The 16,988-nt window shown below is 55.3% G+C and overlaps 4 protein-coding genes across 4 annotated transcripts; 2 read left to right on the forward strand and 2 right to left on the reverse strand.

Moving 5' to 3' along the window:
• Positions 1 to 90: 90 nt before the first annotated feature.
• Positions 91 to 1,818, forward strand: ASPZODRAFT_73335 (hypothetical protein; the record flags this gene model as incomplete). Its single annotated transcript, XM_022729883.1, has 2 exons — positions 91 to 655; positions 719 to 1,818. 2 exons carry the CDS (start codon positions 91 to 93, stop codon positions 1,816 to 1,818), a joined length of 1,665 nt encoding a protein of 554 aa, XP_022578350.1.
• Positions 1,819 to 2,136: 318 nt separating this feature from the next.
• ASPZODRAFT_73331 (hypothetical protein) lies at positions 2,137 to 6,009 on the reverse strand (the record flags this gene model as incomplete). The annotated part of the gene is made up of 2 exons (XM_022729882.1): positions 2,137 to 4,112; positions 4,170 to 6,009. 2 exons carry the CDS (start codon positions 6,007 to 6,009, stop codon positions 2,137 to 2,139), a joined length of 3,816 nt encoding a protein of 1,271 aa, XP_022578351.1.
• A 981-nt stretch (positions 6,010 to 6,990) lies between these two features.
• ASPZODRAFT_145778 (hypothetical protein) lies at positions 6,991 to 12,667 on the forward strand (the record flags this gene model as incomplete). The annotated part of the gene is made up of 2 exons (XM_022725107.1): positions 6,991 to 12,019; positions 12,099 to 12,667. 2 exons carry the CDS (start codon positions 6,991 to 6,993, stop codon positions 12,665 to 12,667), a joined length of 5,598 nt encoding a protein of 1,865 aa, XP_022578352.1.
• Positions 12,668 to 12,996: 329 nt separating this feature from the next.
• Positions 12,997 to 16,291, reverse strand: ASPZODRAFT_154346 (hypothetical protein; the record flags this gene model as incomplete). The annotated part of the gene is made up of 11 exons (XM_022726076.1): positions 12,997 to 13,023; positions 13,088 to 13,164; positions 13,217 to 14,024; positions 14,081 to 14,199; positions 14,267 to 14,325; positions 14,615 to 14,972; positions 14,994 to 15,119; positions 15,208 to 15,430; positions 15,490 to 15,900; positions 15,991 to 16,016; positions 16,075 to 16,291. 11 exons carry the CDS (start codon positions 16,289 to 16,291, stop codon positions 12,997 to 12,999), a joined length of 2,451 nt encoding a protein of 816 aa, XP_022578353.1.
• Between the last annotated feature and the right edge of the window lie 697 nt (positions 16,292 to 16,988).

Here is a 16,988-nt window from a genome sequence, read left to right on the forward strand (position 1 = left end):
AGTTCGTTATAGGTGAAATCTGCGTCCAGAGTCAACCGAGATCGCTTCGTCTCCTACATATCATTGCACAGTTTGTGCCCCACCACCACCATGTCGGACCACAGGGATGCCGAACACAAACCCAGTGACGACCACAAGGAGGTTGCGCTGGAGATGGATCACATAAAGCCCGGCCGTGGCAGTGAGGACCTCGAGGTTGCCGAGGCTGCCATGGATGCCGAGCTGGCCGTCTTGGAGCAGCAGTTCCAGCAGACCAAGACGGGGCGGGTCTTCTCCATCGCCAACCCGGCCCTCTTCACCTACGTGCTGGTCGCCTTTGCCTCGATGGGTGGTCTGCTCTCAGGTCTCGACCAGTCGCTCATCAGTGGCGCCAACCTCTACATGCCCGATGACCTCCATCTTTCCTCTTCGCAAGCCAGTCTGGTCAATGCCGGTATGCCGCTGGGCGGTGTCGCCGGTGCTCTCATCCTGTCCCCTGCCAACGAGTACCTCGGCCGTCGCATGGCCATTATCGTCTCCTGTATTCTCTACACCATCGGTGCTGGCCTGGAGGCCGGCTCCATCAGCTTCGGCATGATGTTTGCTGGTCGTTTCGTCTTGGGTATGGGTGTCGGCTTGGAAGGCGGTACCGTCCCCGTCTATGTTGCCGAGTGTGGTAAGTAAACCCCCCCCCCCCCCCTTTTTTTTTTGTAGAACAAATCAAGCTAACTCATGTCAGTTCCGAGGAAAATTCGTGGTAACCTGGTCTCGCTGTACCAGCTTAACATCGCTCTGGGTGAAGTTCTGGGGTATGCCGTCGCTGCTATCTTCGTCAACGTCGAGGGCAACTGGCGCTACATCCTGGGTTCGTCCCTGGTCTTCTCCACCATCCTGTTGGTCGGCATGTTCTTCCTGCCGGAGAGCCCGCGTTTCCTGATGCACAAGGGCCGGTCCGTCGAGGCGTATGGTGTGTGGAAGCGCATTCGTGGCTTCGACACCTTCGAGTCCAAGGATGAGTTCCTGGGTATGCGCCAGGCTGTCACTGCCGAGACGGAGGAACAGGAGCAGACCAAGAAGTGGCCCTGGCTGGACTTCTTCACCGACCCCCGCGCCCGCCGTGCCATGGTCTACGCCAATATCATGATCTTCCTGGGCCAGTTCACCGGCGTCAACGCCGTCATGTACTACATGAGCGTCCTGATGGAGAACATCGGCTTCGACGACAAGACCAGCGTGTTCATGTCGCTCGTCGGTGGCGGCTCGCTGCTTATCGGCACCATCCCCGCCGTCCTGTACATGGAGCGCTTCGGCCGTCGCTACTGGGCCAACGCCATGCTTCCGGGCTTCTTCATCGGCCTCCTGCTCATCGGTATCGGATACAAGATCGACTATACCGTGCACCCCAAGGCCGCCGAGGGTATCTACCTGACCGGTCTCATCCTGTACATGGGCTTCTTCGGTTCCTACGCCTGCCTGACCTGGGTCATCCCCGCCGAGGTCTTCCCGACCTACCTGCGTAGTTACGGTATGACCACCGCCGACGCCAACCTCTTCCTCTGCTCCTTCATCGTCACCTACAACTTCACTCGCATGATGGACTCGATGGGCCGCATCGGCCTGACCCTCGGCTTCTACGGCGGCATCGCCATCCTCGGCTGGTTCTACCAGATCCTCTTCATGCCCGAGACCAAGAACAAGTCCCTCGAGGAGATCGACGAGCTCTTCAACCGCCCCACCTCTGAGATCGTTCGCGAGAACATCAAGAGCACCGGTGAGGTCGTCAGCGATCTCTTCCACCTCCGCCTTCGGAAGGTCTTTGTCCCATCCCCGTCCCATTAATATCTCGAACCTCTTCTCATGGGACATGTCCTCATTTTTACGGAGTACAAATTATTTTTATGATATGATTATTTAGTTACCAACACCCATTGTACTACACTGTTACATTATTACATACATACATATTCCACATCATATCCATGCACAGAAAACAGAAAAAAAAAATAAAGTAGATACAATCTATATACCTGAACAAAGACATGCACCCAACTCCTGTACATAAAAAGAAGAAGGGAAGAAGCAAAAAGAAAAGAACCCAAAATCAACGAATATGAAATATGAATATTGAGGAATGAAAAAGAAAGAATAAAGTATTATTTACCCCCTCACCTTCCTGTAAGAGGGAGGACTCCACGACCGCTTGATGAGTTTGCCCAGCCAGACGGGGACGAGGCTGACAGCGCAGACGGCGACAAGACGCCAGAGGAAGTCGAGGGTGATGACGTACTGCAGATCGAAGTAGTCGGCCAAGAAGGGGACGCTGGCGGCGTAGCCCAAGGCGGTGCCGAGCAGACAAAGGATCATGACGGGGTGCCAGGTAGTGATGGCGATGGCGACCATGACGAGCTCGTTGATGACGAGGGCGGAGAAGGAGAGGGCGATGAGGCGCGGGCCGGTGATGGAGTCGAGCAGGAGCTGTGACAGGCCCTGGATCACGGCGCCCTGGTACACGGAGACAAACACCCAGCCGAAGAAGGAGCGGTAGCTGAGGCTGCGGCCGGCCTTGAGCTCCTTGTACAGCTCCGGGTAGAGGTTTGCGAGCTGCTCGTCGACGTCGCGGTCGAGCACGAGCGAGAAGACGGGCGCGTTGGTGTACACGGTCGCATAGCCGACCATCAGCCAGTTGATGAAGAGACCCTTGGGGTCGAAATGGCTTGCGATGCTGTACATCGTCTGGCACGCGGAGATGATCAGTCCGCGGTGCATGATGAACTGCGCCAGTTTGGCCGACCGCTTGTACGAGTTGCGCCCGTGCCATACCAGCAGTTTGGTCAGGTGGTGGAACTGCGTGATGCTAAAGTCCGCCGCCAGCGACGCCTGGCGCCCTTCCTTGCCCACGATCCCGATCCCCACGTCCGCCGCCTGGATCATCGACACGTCGTTGCCCCCGTCGCCGATGCAGCACACCCGTTTCTTCGTGTGGTGCCGGATCAGCTCGGCGACTTCGGCTTTCTGCGTCGGTGAGCACCGGCACGCCACCACCGCGGGCAACACCACCGCCAGCGAGATGAAGGTCGTGCGGAACTGGCTGAGCATCAGGCCCAGTGACTCCCCGTCAATCAGCAGGCAGCAGTCTGGCTTGTTGCGGATGAAGTCCAGCGCTTCCTGCGCGCTCGCCTTGTCCTTCACCTTGGCCACCGTGTGGATGTACTGCCCGCGCGCCACCAGCTTGGCCGAGATCGCTACACACCGGGCCGTCTCCACCTTGTCGCCCGTCAGCATCCAGATCTTCACCCCGGCGTTGCGCAGCAGCTCGAGCGACGGCTTGACGTCTTTCTGCAGCCGGTCTTCCACCCCTGTCACCCCGAGCAGCTCCAGGTCGTGTTCCAGGTGTTCGCTGATCACCTTGGCCATCCCCACGTCTCTGGCCTGCAGTGCAAGCGACGCTTGCTTGTACTTGAGCGAGAAATCTTGGTATTGCTGCTCGGAGAGGCGTTTGCGTCCGATGACCAGCGTCCGCAGGCCTTCGCGAGCCATGTTGGCCGTCTCTTCGTCAAGCCAATCATTGGCCGCGACGATAGATGACATCACCGTATCGGCCCCCTTTTGGTAGAACCAGATCTCATTGTCATCCTTGGAAGGCGACGCGGGGGAGCTGGGATCCTGCTCAAACCGTACGATGATGCCCATACGCTTGCTATCGGAGGTGAAGGGGAACACTTCGAGGATGTGAACGCGCACCACCACGTTTTTCGAGTGTGTGGATTCGAGCACGATTTTCTGACGGTCCCGATAAGCGAGTTTGAGGCCGACGTCTTCGGTGTAGCGAACGATGGCGATCTCGTCGGGCGACGAGGCCTGGTAACTGGTCACCTTCTCGCCGTCTTCGTTTTCGTCGATGGTCGGGGTAACGTTGTGGCACAATGCAAGAGCGAGGATGATATCCCTGACTCGTGAACCGATCTCTCTCCGCGTCCGAGGGGCCGTCCCAAGACCGGCCTGGGTGCCAAAGACCGTCGACGGTGTGGTCAAGGCGTTGCCGGCAAAGCCTTGTCGCACGTACGACGCCACCTCGTCCATCGCTTCATTAGCATAGGAAACCGTGCCGACGTGGATCTTTTTCAGTTCCATTTCTATCATCTTTAGCATTATCCTTTCCACAAAATACAAGGAGGGCAAGCAAGTCTTACCGTTTTGAGTCAGGGTACCCGTCTTGTCCGAGAGAAGGTATTCAATCCTTCCCAAGTCTTCTGGGATCGTACTAGTTCTCACCACCGTGTCGGGTATGTCCTTGTCCCGTTCAATGAATCGCCCGTAAACCGACTTGGCCATGTCCAGATTTACTCTCAGACTCATGGGAATGATGGTTGAAAATAGAATAAGATAGATCATGATGGCGACATACCACTCCTTGTCGTTTGTGGGTTGGAATCCCTCCAGCGCTACCAATATAATGGAGAGAGCAAGGGTCAGGGCGCATAAGATCTTTGTAAGGTTGTTGATTTCGTATTCCAATAAGCCGACTTTGGACCTAGACGCCGAGGTGGACAATGCCGCCCTGGTTTGGGAGCCGGTGTAAATGATCACCGCATATGTAGTGGTGTTAGAGGCGAGAACTGTATTGGCCCATGCTGTATTATCAATCGAGAGCGGAGCCGAGTTGGACTGCGAGTCCTCGGCCTCTGGGGCTATGGGCGAGACTGGACTTGACGACTTGTCGACATGGGGGTCGTAGAAAGCTCGAGAGGCTGGTTGCAGTTGGATAGTCCCGAGGAACTCATTCACTCTCCTATCCGGGGCACTGGCCGTGACCTTCAGTCGCGTAAAGTCTTTGGTCGACAGACTTTGTGAGAGAACCGATGGGAGGCGTAACTTCCAATCCGTCTCTCCATCAAGCTGGTCGGTACGGATGAACGTGTCGCCAGCAGAAGAGAAGTCTGCTCCAGAACCACCGCCGACTGGAGCTGATGAACTCTCTTCGTTGGTGGGATCAATAAGGTTTGCGGATTCCAACGCTGGCTGTTGCCCCGTGGAACTCTGTCGACTGTGGCTACTAGAGTCTCCAGAGATGCTCTGCAAAATGACCACATCCGCAGGGAGACGTTGGTTCTTGCGGACCTTCAACACGTCACCGACCTTCAAGTCCCGTGATTTCTTTGTCACTTCGAACGGAAGGCCAGCTGGGTTGGAGATGTCAGCTGGACGAAAGGAGAGGACGGTGAACTCCTCAGAATTTGCCTCCCTGTCTCGCCGCCGGCGGGCGATGTCGTCCAAGGCCTCCTTGGCCAATGATATCGAAACCACGAATGCCAGGGGCGCAATATACGAGGACATGTAGCCGATTCTAAGGATGGGGATGATCTGCGAAAGCGCGACCAGAAGAAAATATATGTTGAAAAAGAAGGAGAATTCGTTATATAGCGTCCGGGGGAGGAAGCTCCAAGGCGTGTATTTGGCGTTTGAGACCACATTCGGAGGGTATCTGGCTTGTTGTAGTTGACCGACCAGCACTTCGCGAGGCGGCCGATTAGATGCGTCATCATCGTCGTATTGTCTCCCACTGCCTGAAAAGAGACTGCTCGGGTTGAAAACCGGTAGACGGAGTCGAGATCCCTTCCTATTCCCTGCCGACGGTTCCTCAGACACGCGGGGCGAACTGCGGCGTCGACCCTGCAACAACGGCGCATCGTCGTCGGTGAAAGCACCCGAGCTTGTCTGAGATGTTCGCAGGCGCTCCTCTTCGGTATCTCCAAGTAAAGCATTCAGATCCTCCTGCGATCCGGCGCGGCGCCCTGCAGAGGCACTTCGTCCCCAAACACGGTTTCCGACTCCCGCGCGCAGGTTCCGCAGCGCAATTCCCGGCCCATATCCCTTCTTTCGAGGTATATCATCTCTAGATGAACGACCTGGTCGGTGAGAGGCCACGGACTGCGGGTCGAGCTCCTCCAAATCCAAGTCTTCGTCCTCATCTGAATCAAGAGGGGTGTGGACTATGTCCGTCGGATGCAGGTAGTCGCTGGAGGAAGGCATTGTGTGAAAAAAGGCCGCCGATGGAAGACTTAGCAATCACCGATACTAAAAACCATCACATAGGAGTATTGTTGAAGCTCCTGGGTCGACGGGCGAACGGTCATCTCATGTCCAGTAACGCCCACCGTGTCTTCGGAAGAACATCGTCAGAGGTAAATTAAGGTAGGGACAGCTTGCTAATCGCAGCCAGACTCGCAGCAGAGACCAGCAAAGCCAACAGGCCTCAGAATAAATCAGACGGATCACGTACCAGGCTCCAAATCTGCCCAGATGCTTCAGATGCTCCGTAACACAGCGTTGCTGTTCTTTTGCTAAACAGCAGCCTAAAGATGACCTGCAGCGATGCGCCATACCAGATCACATGACAGAAAGCGTACGAGTTTCAGCCACTTTGGCAGCTGCGCCACAGACGGTAATATTAGCCACCGTGTGTAATAAACTGCGTAATGCTGACCCCGTATTCGAGATACAAGACCTCCTTTCTATATTTCACTCTTGAATTATAGGAAATTCCCCCAAGAGCAAGTCTATCATTTTATAATATACTTATACTAGGTCTCAATAGTAAAACATTAGTAAATTGCTGCTCAGCTCAAGTCCAGGAATCCTCTAGCCATAAGCCTGTATCTTTGACGGTAATACGAAACGCGCCCCATCGTCGAGTCTCCCTAACAGGACAGACGCTCTGAGACTGTTTTCTCCCTGCGAGTCTCTTTTTTGTTTCTTATCTGGTGATGAGAGACTGGCTTTTCTTTCTTTCTCCTTTTCTTTCTTATTCTTTACTCTAATATCTTCTCTGTTTTTCCCTTCAGTCCTCCCGCTTATCCCTGTACACCCGTTTTAATGTATAACTGAAACCGCCTACGCCTTGGAGTCGCCATCCTCAATTACGCCATCTCCGCGCATCGACCGAGACGTGTCCGGTAGGCCTCTCTTGCTCCTCCGACCGTCCCCCTTTCGCCAGGGGCTTGTCGAGACATCATGTCAGAAATGGAGGGCTCCGTCATGCCTCCCTTGGCCGCCTCGCCGTCGTGGAATCCCGCGTTCAGACCCGACGAACAGTCTCCGTCCCACGAAGCCGATCCGGACACGGTGGCTTTGGACACGCAAGAGCAGATCGCCGAACCTGTTGCGGATATCCCAGATTCGGGTGTCACGTCGACCTCTGGTGAGGTTTCTAGCGACAAGGCGACTCTCGAAGACGTAAACACACGCGGTAATAGTGCTCAGGACGCCCCGGATGCTGAGACCACCCCGGACGATCAGCATGAGACGAGTGATGCTCCGACAGAGATATTGAACGAGGGAAAGGACGCTTCGGAGACTTTAGAGCAGCAGGTCGAGGCGCCGGATCCTGTTGTGGAATCGGAATCCACCCCGGTGGACGAGGAACCAGCGCTGGAAACCGCAGCCAGTGCTCCCAATCTCGTACCCCAAGAAGATGCGTTCGAACAGGTACCCATTGAACGACCCACGGAAGACTTGTTTCCGTCAGCTACGGATGATACTGCTCAATCTGGCGCCTTTGACGATAGCATGGCTTGGATGAACGAGGACGAAGGCAAGGATACCACTGTGACTAGCAATGGTGACGTGAATAACGAAGCTGCGCCCTTCTGGGCAAACGACGGTGACGATAACGATGATGATGACGAGGAGGGAGGGTTCTTTGATCAGCTCAAGACGCAGACGAAGCCTATCTACGTTCCTCCGGAAGCAGAATCGAGATTTGAAGAAGGCGTTCCGCTCCTGGACGAGTCGACCGATATACCCACGCCCTTAACGACGCATCCCGAGACCCAAATACAGACAATGTTTGATGAGGGCGAGGACGAGGAAGATGATGGTTTCTTCAGCTCGGTGCAGAAGTCGACCAACGAAGACTCTCAACAGTCGTTTCACATCACCCGCAAGAGCACTTCCCAAGTTATGGGCTCTCTCGATCTGACACCGGACTCTCCGATGGTCGACAGTCCGTCAGCACCCTTGCCGCCGACAGACTCTACTACGGGCTTGACTGCAACCGTGGGTGCCATTAAGAAGCAGTCTTCTGAAGAGGATCTTGCAGCCCGTTGGCAAGCTGAACTCAGCGACGATGATGACCTTCTCTTGGGAGATGATGCGGATGAACAAGAACCCGTACAAGCAGTCCAGGAGCCGTCTGAAGCCACTGTAAGCCAGCAGTCTGTGGGCTTGGGCAGTCCTTTCGCGACCCCTCAAAGCACTTTCCCACCTCGCACCGATGCAGCCAGATACACCCCTCATCAGCCATCGACATCAGACCTCGTCAACGGGATTCCCCTCGTCGGCGCGGCAACTCCTCAGGCGAACGTGGCCCCCGTTGGATCATACTTTGCGCCCCGTCCGGCGTTGCAAACCGCGAATAGAACAGAGAGCTTTGTGGACTCCAAAAGCGGTTACAAGTCGCCGTACGATCTGCCCGAAGACCTGACCCGCACGCGAAGGCCGGTGGTCACTCAGAAGCCGGTGGTTGCACAACCAGGAACTATGCCTCCACCGCCTCCTCGCAGCAGTAGTATGACTACTCTTCCGCCTGTTTCAACAATGCCTCCCCCGTCTGCTGTCCCGTCAATGCTGCCTGGTGGTGCTCCTCCGGTCGTGACTCCGGTGGTCTCCAAGAACTTCTTTGAAGAACTTCCATTACCGCAGCGACCCCGACCGGCTCCTTCTGGTCGCTATACGCCTGACCATAGTTCCGTGCCGCCGGCGGTGTCACATATGCCTCCTCCTCCTCCCCCTCCTCCCGCTGTTACTACGAACGCCTATGCAAGTGTTCCACCACCCTCACACGTCCTCTCACCAACGAGTGAGGCTTCTTATCAATCCCAACTCCAACAGCCTGAACGGATGGATCCCTACGCGAACCACCTTGCGCCAGCCGCCCCTGCTCCTCCAAGCGCTGCTTCTAGGTACTCCCCGAAACCACCTGGCCTGCAGGTTGGAGCCAAGCCCAGCGCTTCACCGCGATACTCACCGGCACCCCCCCCTTCATCCGCCCCTCCTGCTCGCAACCGTTACGTCTCGCAACCAGTCGGTGTTGCTTCTCCCACGAACTCGCTTCCCTTTCAGCCGCGCACATCAAGTCCGTTGGCTTATCATGAGAAGGCTGTAGACCGGGCCGAAGCACCGCCAGCCTTGTCTGTGGACCTAGGCAGTTCTCCCCCGAGACGTTCGCACCTGCGACAGAGCATCGATCAGAGCTCCATTATGCCTCCAAATATTCCAGTGATTCACGAGGGTTCGGCAGCTGTTGAGCCTGCAACCCGGAGCATTGCGCCCCCAGCTCCTTTGCAGCAAGATCAAAGTCCGCCACGCAACCGCTATGCTCCTGCAGCGCCACAGATCCCTACGAATGCCTACGCCCCTTTGCAAGAGCAGAACTCTCCACCGAGAAACCCTTATGCTCCACAGGAATATGTCAACGAATTTTCCAAGCGAGTTGCTCCTGTGGGTTCGAGCCCTCCGCCCGCCCTTCCCGTGGTGTCTGCATATGCTACCCCCTCGGCTGGGGACTCGCAGTTTGGCCCACCCCGGAGATCCCAGACTCAGTCTCCCCGTCATGTTTCGTGCCCACAGACTCTCTCTATCCCTCCGGTGGAGCCTCACCAACGTCCGGCCTCTACCAACACCGCTGGGTCACCCACCAAAGCAGTCAACCCTTATTCGGCGCCTTCACACAATCGCATCTCTTCGCAACAGCTTGACTTCATACCCCCGACTGATGGGCTTCAGCTTGACCCCCTTGAAAGATGGAAGGGAGCTCCCATCTTTAAGTTTGGCTTTGGTGGTATCACGAGCTGCTTCCCTAAACATATTCCTCGCTACTCTGCTGGCCAGGTTGCACCGATGATCAAGTCGTCACCAGGCATAGTGAATGTAAGCCAGTTTAACACATCGGTGGTCTCTACCAATGAATTGGTGCGGCATCCGGGTCCTCTCAAGACCAAGGCGAAGAAGAAGGACCTTCTCGCATGGCTCTCCAGCAAAATCACCGCCTTCGAGAATGAAGGCTCACCAGATCCTGCGCGATCCGATGATGATGCTTACAAGCGTCACGATGAGAAGGTCCTTCTCTGGAAAGTTGTCAAAATTCTAGTGGAACACGACGGCAGCTTGGATGGTACAGTTGATATCCAGAAGTCTGTCCGCAACGTTATTTTCCCCCATCTGCAAGCCGAGGGGTCTGATGCGCCCTACGGAAATGGGTACACTTCTACGGCATCGTCTTTCCAACCAGTTAACACACCTTCCCAACCCGATGCTGTTGATGCTCAATCCCTGGAAACTCTGCGTAACTATCTTGTGGCTGGGGATCGGGAAAAGGCTGTCTGGGCTGCTGTGGACCAAAGGCTCTTTGGCCACGCGATGATTATCGCATCAACGATGGACAAGGCTGTCTGGAAGCAAGTCGTGCAAGAGTTTGTCAGGCGGGAAGTGAGAACATTGCAAGGCAAGACCAAGTCTCTCGCGGCCCTGTATGAGATCTTTGCCGGAAACATCGAAGAAAGTATCGACGAGCTGGTACCGCCCAGTGCCAGAGCGGGCTTTCAAATGGTCAGCATGGCCAATGGTCAAGGACCTGCTCAGAATGCACTGGAGGGTCTAGAAAGTTGGCGTGAGACTTTGGGATTAGTGCTCAACAACCGTAGCCCCGAGGATCATCAGGCACTCCTTGCCCTCGGGCAATTGCTGTTTTCTTACGGGCGCGTTGAGGCTGCCCATATTTGCTACATCTTTTCACGCTCCTCGACATTCGGAGGCGCTGACGATGTGCATGCCAACATCGTCCTTCTCGGAGCTGACCACCAGCGTTCACCAACTAGTCTGCTCGATGACGATACTATCCTTCTGACGGAAGCGTATGAATACGCCACCTCGGTCCTTGCGAACTCGCCAACGGCTTCTATGCCGCATCTTCACTCCTTCAAGCTGCTGCATGCACGCTCCCTGGCGGAGCGTGGCTGTACATCCGAGGCACAGCAATACTGTGATGCGATTGCCTCCAGCGTCAAAGCGACGACGCGGCCATCGGGCTATCACCACCAGCACTTGTTTTCTGAAGTCGACGAGCTGTCTGCACGCCTCAAGCAGGCCACCAGTGACAGCGCCTCCTCTTGGATGTCCAAGCCTAACATGGAGAAGGTGTCTGGATCCATGTGGGCAAAGTTCAATAGCTTCGTTGCCGGTGAAGATAGTGATGTGGGATCAACAGGCTCTGGTAGAGCAGGGGACGCTGACCTGGGACCCTTTGCCAAAATCACCGGCACCCCCACGGTCAGCCGCTCGCCGTCCGTGTCAGACCTCTACGGCTCTTACCCTGGCTCCGGAGCACAGCCTATCCCCGCGGGTGCGTCGTCACGGTATCACCCGAGCAATCAATATGCTCCGAACTCCTCGCCCGAGCAATATCGTGGCCGGTCATCTCTGGATTCTCAGAGGTCGCCTTCCTTCGCAGCAGCTCCGTTTGGCCAACGCCGCGGTTCACAAGACCCGTCTACACCCATTGATTCCATCAACCCGTATCAGTTTGGACAGATGTACGGCTCCCCGCAGCCGATCATGGGCTATCAATCGACGCCTCCGCAGAGCTCCTACATGCCTCTTGCTCCTGTCGAGGAAGATTCGAGCCCCCGCGGCCCTGCCACACCCGCTACACCGCAGTTGTCTTCCATGCCCATGGGATCTTATCAACCCCAGATGCAGCCGGCTCCTGCCGAAAATGCGCCGGTCGCAGAGACACATGGCTACACGCCTCCTACCAGCAATTATGGATATGAGCCTCCATCCGGCGGATACGAGCCGGCTGCCCCTTCGGCTGAGGATGAAGATGAAACGCCCGTCGATGGGCCTCCGAAACACAAGTCCTTCATGGGAGATGACGATGACGAGGATGATCTTGCGGCCCGTGCCGCATCGATCCAGAAGGCAGAGAAAGCCCGCAAGGATCGAGAGGCAGACGACGCCTTTAAGGCGGCCGCCGAAGCAGACTGTAAGCAAAAAAAAAAAATCTCATCTCTAATGATTTCGTATCTGTTTTGATAGATCTTACTGACATTGGATGAATCTAGCTAAACGACCTTCGCATCAACAAAAGAAGAGCTGGTTCGGCGGCTGGTTCGGCGCGAAGAAGGAGGCAGATAACATCGGCGGTGGTCCCATCCGCGCCAAGCTGGGCGAGGAAAGTTCGTTCTACTACGACAACGAGCTCAAGAAATGGGTGAACAAGAAGGATCCCAACAGTGCGACTCCCACAGCTGCCACTCCGCCGCCGCCCCGGGCTCCCAGCCGGACCGCCAGCGCCAGCAGCGCCCCTCCACTCAACGGGCCTCCCCCGCCAGCCCCGGGGTCCAACCCGAACAGTCGACCGTCATCAGCAGCAGGTGTCCCCCCGCCTTTCTCTGGCCTGGGGACTCCGCCTCCCCCGAACATCGCCGTGGCTCGATCCGTGTCCACGGGGGCCACGATGCTCCCTACCCCCCCGAGCAGTGCGTCCGGCCTGGCACCACCGCGCCCGGCTTCGTCGCTGAGCCATGCCACGTCGATCGATGACTTGATTGGCGCCCCGCAGCCTCGCAAGGGAGGCGCCTCCAAGGCAAAGAAGAAGGGCCGTGGCTATGTCGATGTCATGGCGAAATGATAGCCTGATGGTTTGATATCAGCTGAAGGAGCCTGCCTAATGGAGAGCGGTATGAATCGTCATGTGTTGATGAACATGAGATTGGTGATCTCCGGATGATCAAGCGCATGTTTTCTTTTTTCCTTTCCTTTTCCTTTGTATTCTCTGTGACATGTTTCGTGTTCGCTTCTTCTTGTTTTGTGTTTATACTATACTTGAGTCCTTTTCGACTTACACAACTTACACAACTTTAATAACTTCGGAATCATGTCATGTACATTGACCAGTGAACCATATCCTCATTACTCCAGCATCAACAGTAGTTTGTTGACTAGTGAAGTCAGACATTACTAGATTACATAGGAATTGATATAATACTGTCAGCAGTAGGTTAGGAGGCATTTCAAATTTGGTATATTGGATCATTCATAGGAAACGTACCGTCAAACAAGACTCATCGCTGCTCCAGCTGGACGGGAGATAGACATACAGGACCAGCGCTGTATTATGAATGAAGCCTGTGAAGGATTTTTAGTAAGTGAGCGTGACAGGAGGAGAGGGGGACAATACAGGCCACGACTTTCGGACTCAACCTCCCCACGCTGAGAACACGCCCCCAGTCCCGTCCGTCGATGCGGACGCGCGCCCAGCCGGCCTCCTCGTCGTTGCCGAGGGCCCGTCGCCTTTCGCTGGGCAGCTGGTCGATTTCCGTCTGCGACGAAAGCTGAGCCGGGTCGAGCGGCGGGTTGACCAGTCCGGTCCACTCGCTTGCGATGCGGAACTCGTCAGTGGAAATGGCGAGCCTCAGCGAGCCGTGCATGTTGGCGGAGAGTTCGAGTTTCGGCGAGCTGGCGCCTAGGATCGGGACGGTGTTACCGGCCGAATCTGAAGAGGTAGTGTTGATGTTAGTGTTTGCGTTGGTTGATGAGCCCTTTGTGCTGGCCAGCTTGGTGAATCGCTCCGAGATGCTCTTCAGCTGCACCAGGCTCGGCAGGATGATATGCACGTCTGGGTCTGGACAGCGTGGCTCGTGCAGTCCCTCGATAACGGACTCGTGCAGCACCTTGACGGGGATCTCCTGCGTGATCACCGTCTCGCGCTCGCGGGCTTCCGATCGAGGCAAGACAGCGCCATCATGCTCGCCGTCGACCACTCCGGAGTTGGCAACGCCCAGTGCGTTCCGCCCCGCCGTCCACGACGAGGTGTTGATTGTCAGAGCTAGCAGTGGGATGTTCCCTTTCTTTGTCAGCCGGATCTGGGCGGACGTGGCGCCCAGCGCGGAGCGCAGGGCGCGGTGCAGCGCACCCACGGGGACTTCGAGGTTGATCACCCCCGTGTTGGACTGGAGGATGTACGATGTCTCGTCGAAGATTGTGTCCTGGTTAATCAGCTTCAGCTTCTGAAAGATGATGATTGTTTGAGATGAACCCTTACTACTTGGACTTGGGCCCAGACTTGCGTGCCCTGGTCGGGGATGATAGTGAAGCGCACCGTGGAATCCTCCAGACGCATCCAACAGATCTTACCCAGCGAGGCGAGAGAGGCAGTGAGTTCTATTCACAGGATTAATTAGCACGATTCTACTCTGAACTGGTGGATCTGATTGCTGGTTATACGCACTGGAGAAAGTGAGCACATTCGTCAGTTGGCTTCGGAAACGCATCTTGTCTGGCCTCTCTCTTCTGTCTGGACCAAATCAAACAGCCCACTGCCACGGATTCACGCCTTATCGAGCAGAGTTCATCGCGTTGGAGCTGGAAGTGGCTGTGAGTGAGTGGAACTGATAGCGAGGGAGATCCGATCAAGCTGCAAGGAGGGAGGATTTCGCTCCACTTTAGTTTAGGTGTTTACGAGAGAAACCATGTCCATCCCTCTCTAGTTATTATTGTCACCAGAGAAATATATGGTTTATTTATTATTGATTGAATCTATGGGAAAAGCTTATTGAGCAAGAATACTAGGAATTACGAATGGCTGGTTCTCATCGTCAAGGCTGCAATTAACGCGGCGCCGACTTCTGATCCATACGTTGCCTGCTGCAGCACGACCAAGTCCTCGCTGTCTTGTGGCCAGTCGAGGATCTCGCGCAGGGCGCGGGCAGCACGCCGGCGGAACTGGGGATAGTTGTGAAAGACAGACCCGTCGACGCCGACATGGCAGGACTCAATGCCCTTCTTCTTACAGATGCCGGCTATACCGCAGGCATAGAGACGGGCGCCACGCGCGACAACCAGCTCGACCAGGTACCGACAAACCTTGAGCTCGTACGGCTGCAGATCGATGTCGAACCTGTCGTGGAACAGGGAGATGATGTCTTTCGATTCCTCTCAGATGTCTTCCTCCATACGCGAAAGGAACCGGGTGTCGATGGCGTTGGACAGCCGGAGCTGCGTCACATCCTGGCCGCGGAACAGCTTGTCGGATGCGTGCAGGTCCAGCATGATCACCCGCAACAGCTCGCCTAGATAGAGTCCTGAGACCATCTTCTCGTACGTCTGTTGGCCCGGGCGCAAGGACCGGGCGTCAAGTTGTTCGTCGAAGCGGGTGAGGAAGGATTTTACGTTTGTTGTCAAAAGCACCGTATTCAGTATTGATGGCGACCAGCCAGTTACCGGGGAGTCCAGAGTCTTTGAGTTTGGGCACCGCCTTGACCTCTTCCATGTACGCTGCATTGCAGCCAGTACTGAAGATGCTTCCAATTTCAATTCCAGGGTCATGGAAGCGGGAGGTGATCAGCGTGCCGGTGGTGTCGTTCGCAAGAGCGATAATATAGACCGGCAGTTTCTAACAACGATCAGCTCTGAATTTAATCAATGTCTCTATTTTGAAGGAGCATAGACCACCTTTCTCTCGAGGGCTTCTTCCAGCTGTTTCACAATGTCCTGACCCTCCACGCCGCTGACGTTCAACCCCTTAGTCCAGTACTGCAGCACCCCGTTGCGGATCGAGGACTGGAAGACAGGATAGGAGAAGGTGACCGCTAGCGGTAGCTTGGTAGAGGTTTGGCCTCCACTGTGGTGTTTGTGGAGGTACTGTTGGACACAGCCTGCTACATGGTCCCAAAACTCCTCGGCGGTGCTATTTTTGATCTCTTCCGGCAACGCAGACTTTTGACTGGTGACCTCAATCTCGTTTTGTCGTGTAGCCAGTCGAACCCCGCATACCCTCATATTGGTGCCTCCGATGTCGAGCGTTAGAAACTGGCCCTGTTCCTCACCAGTGGGCCACCCTATGACCCAAGTAATATTCATCGGCTGTCCACAGGATTAAGAGGTTAGCATATGACTAACTATATGATAGCCATGAATCCTAAAAACAATCACGGGCCCTTCGCTGCCACTGACAAGATCACCTCCTTCCACTGTCAGACCTGAAATAGTCAACATTATTGACACTCAATACTTCCTATTCAACTGTGTGAAGCAAACCTTTCTCCAGCTCTGAGACGAACTCCTCGGTGATCTGCTTCATGACACTGGGTTCGATATAGAAATCCTTCTCCAACGACCTGATCACGGTGAGTACCTCGTCGGGAATGCCCACCAGGAGATCCTGGGCGATGGCTGACGGAGGCTTCCTTTGGCTCTCTTCCGGGGGTGGTCGCAGCGGAGTGCCCGTTGCGGTTTCTGCTCGGTTGAGAACCATCCTTCCAGCTGTGCAACGGTTGATATTCAATTAATACAAGTAATCCTGTGCCCCGTAGACGTAAATCGAACCCCCAGGACGTTTGGTCGGGTCTCAGCCAGCATGATCAAGACGAAGAAGACCACTGCAGTGTGTTCTGCCATGCTGTGTCATAATGATTTGGTCGTAAGAGCCTCTTCTCTTTCTAACCGTCGTCCCGTCCGGAGCGGTTTTCCCTTCACTTTATGCGGAGTACGTTAACCAGACGCCATCGTGACGCCAACCATCGCTATCTACGGAGTAGTATCTACCATCTACTCCGTAGTATCCACTATCCCCCCTCGACTCCATCGGCGTTTGGGCGGTTCGCGTGGTGACATCCCGGACGCGTTCGCTGCAAGGAGCATTGAGCACCCAGCGTCCTGTCGATCAGTTCCTGAACAAACACAAAACAAGGTCAGTCAATCCCTCAATGACTTGCAGTCCTCGAACCTCATTCTCGGGATCGAGATAGCGACAGACGTGGAGATCCTTCACCAACTAGTCGCGAGCGTATTCGATAGTGCTGTCCAGGCTGCCCCTTTTTTGCCTCCCTCTCTCCACTTCGGCGGTCCGGAGTACTAAATATAATCCCTGCGCTCATAATAATAGCAGTACGTAGTCGTACTACGGAGGAGCAATAGATGGCTGGCTGGCGACATTATTAATAAGAAAAACC

Source organism: Penicilliopsis zonata, assembly GCF_001890105.1.
Source record: "Penicilliopsis zonata CBS 506.65 unplaced genomic scaffold ASPZOscaffold_17, whole genome shotgun sequence".
Classification (NCBI taxonomy): Eukaryota; Fungi; Ascomycota; class Eurotiomycetes; order Eurotiales; family Aspergillaceae; genus Penicilliopsis; species Penicilliopsis zonata.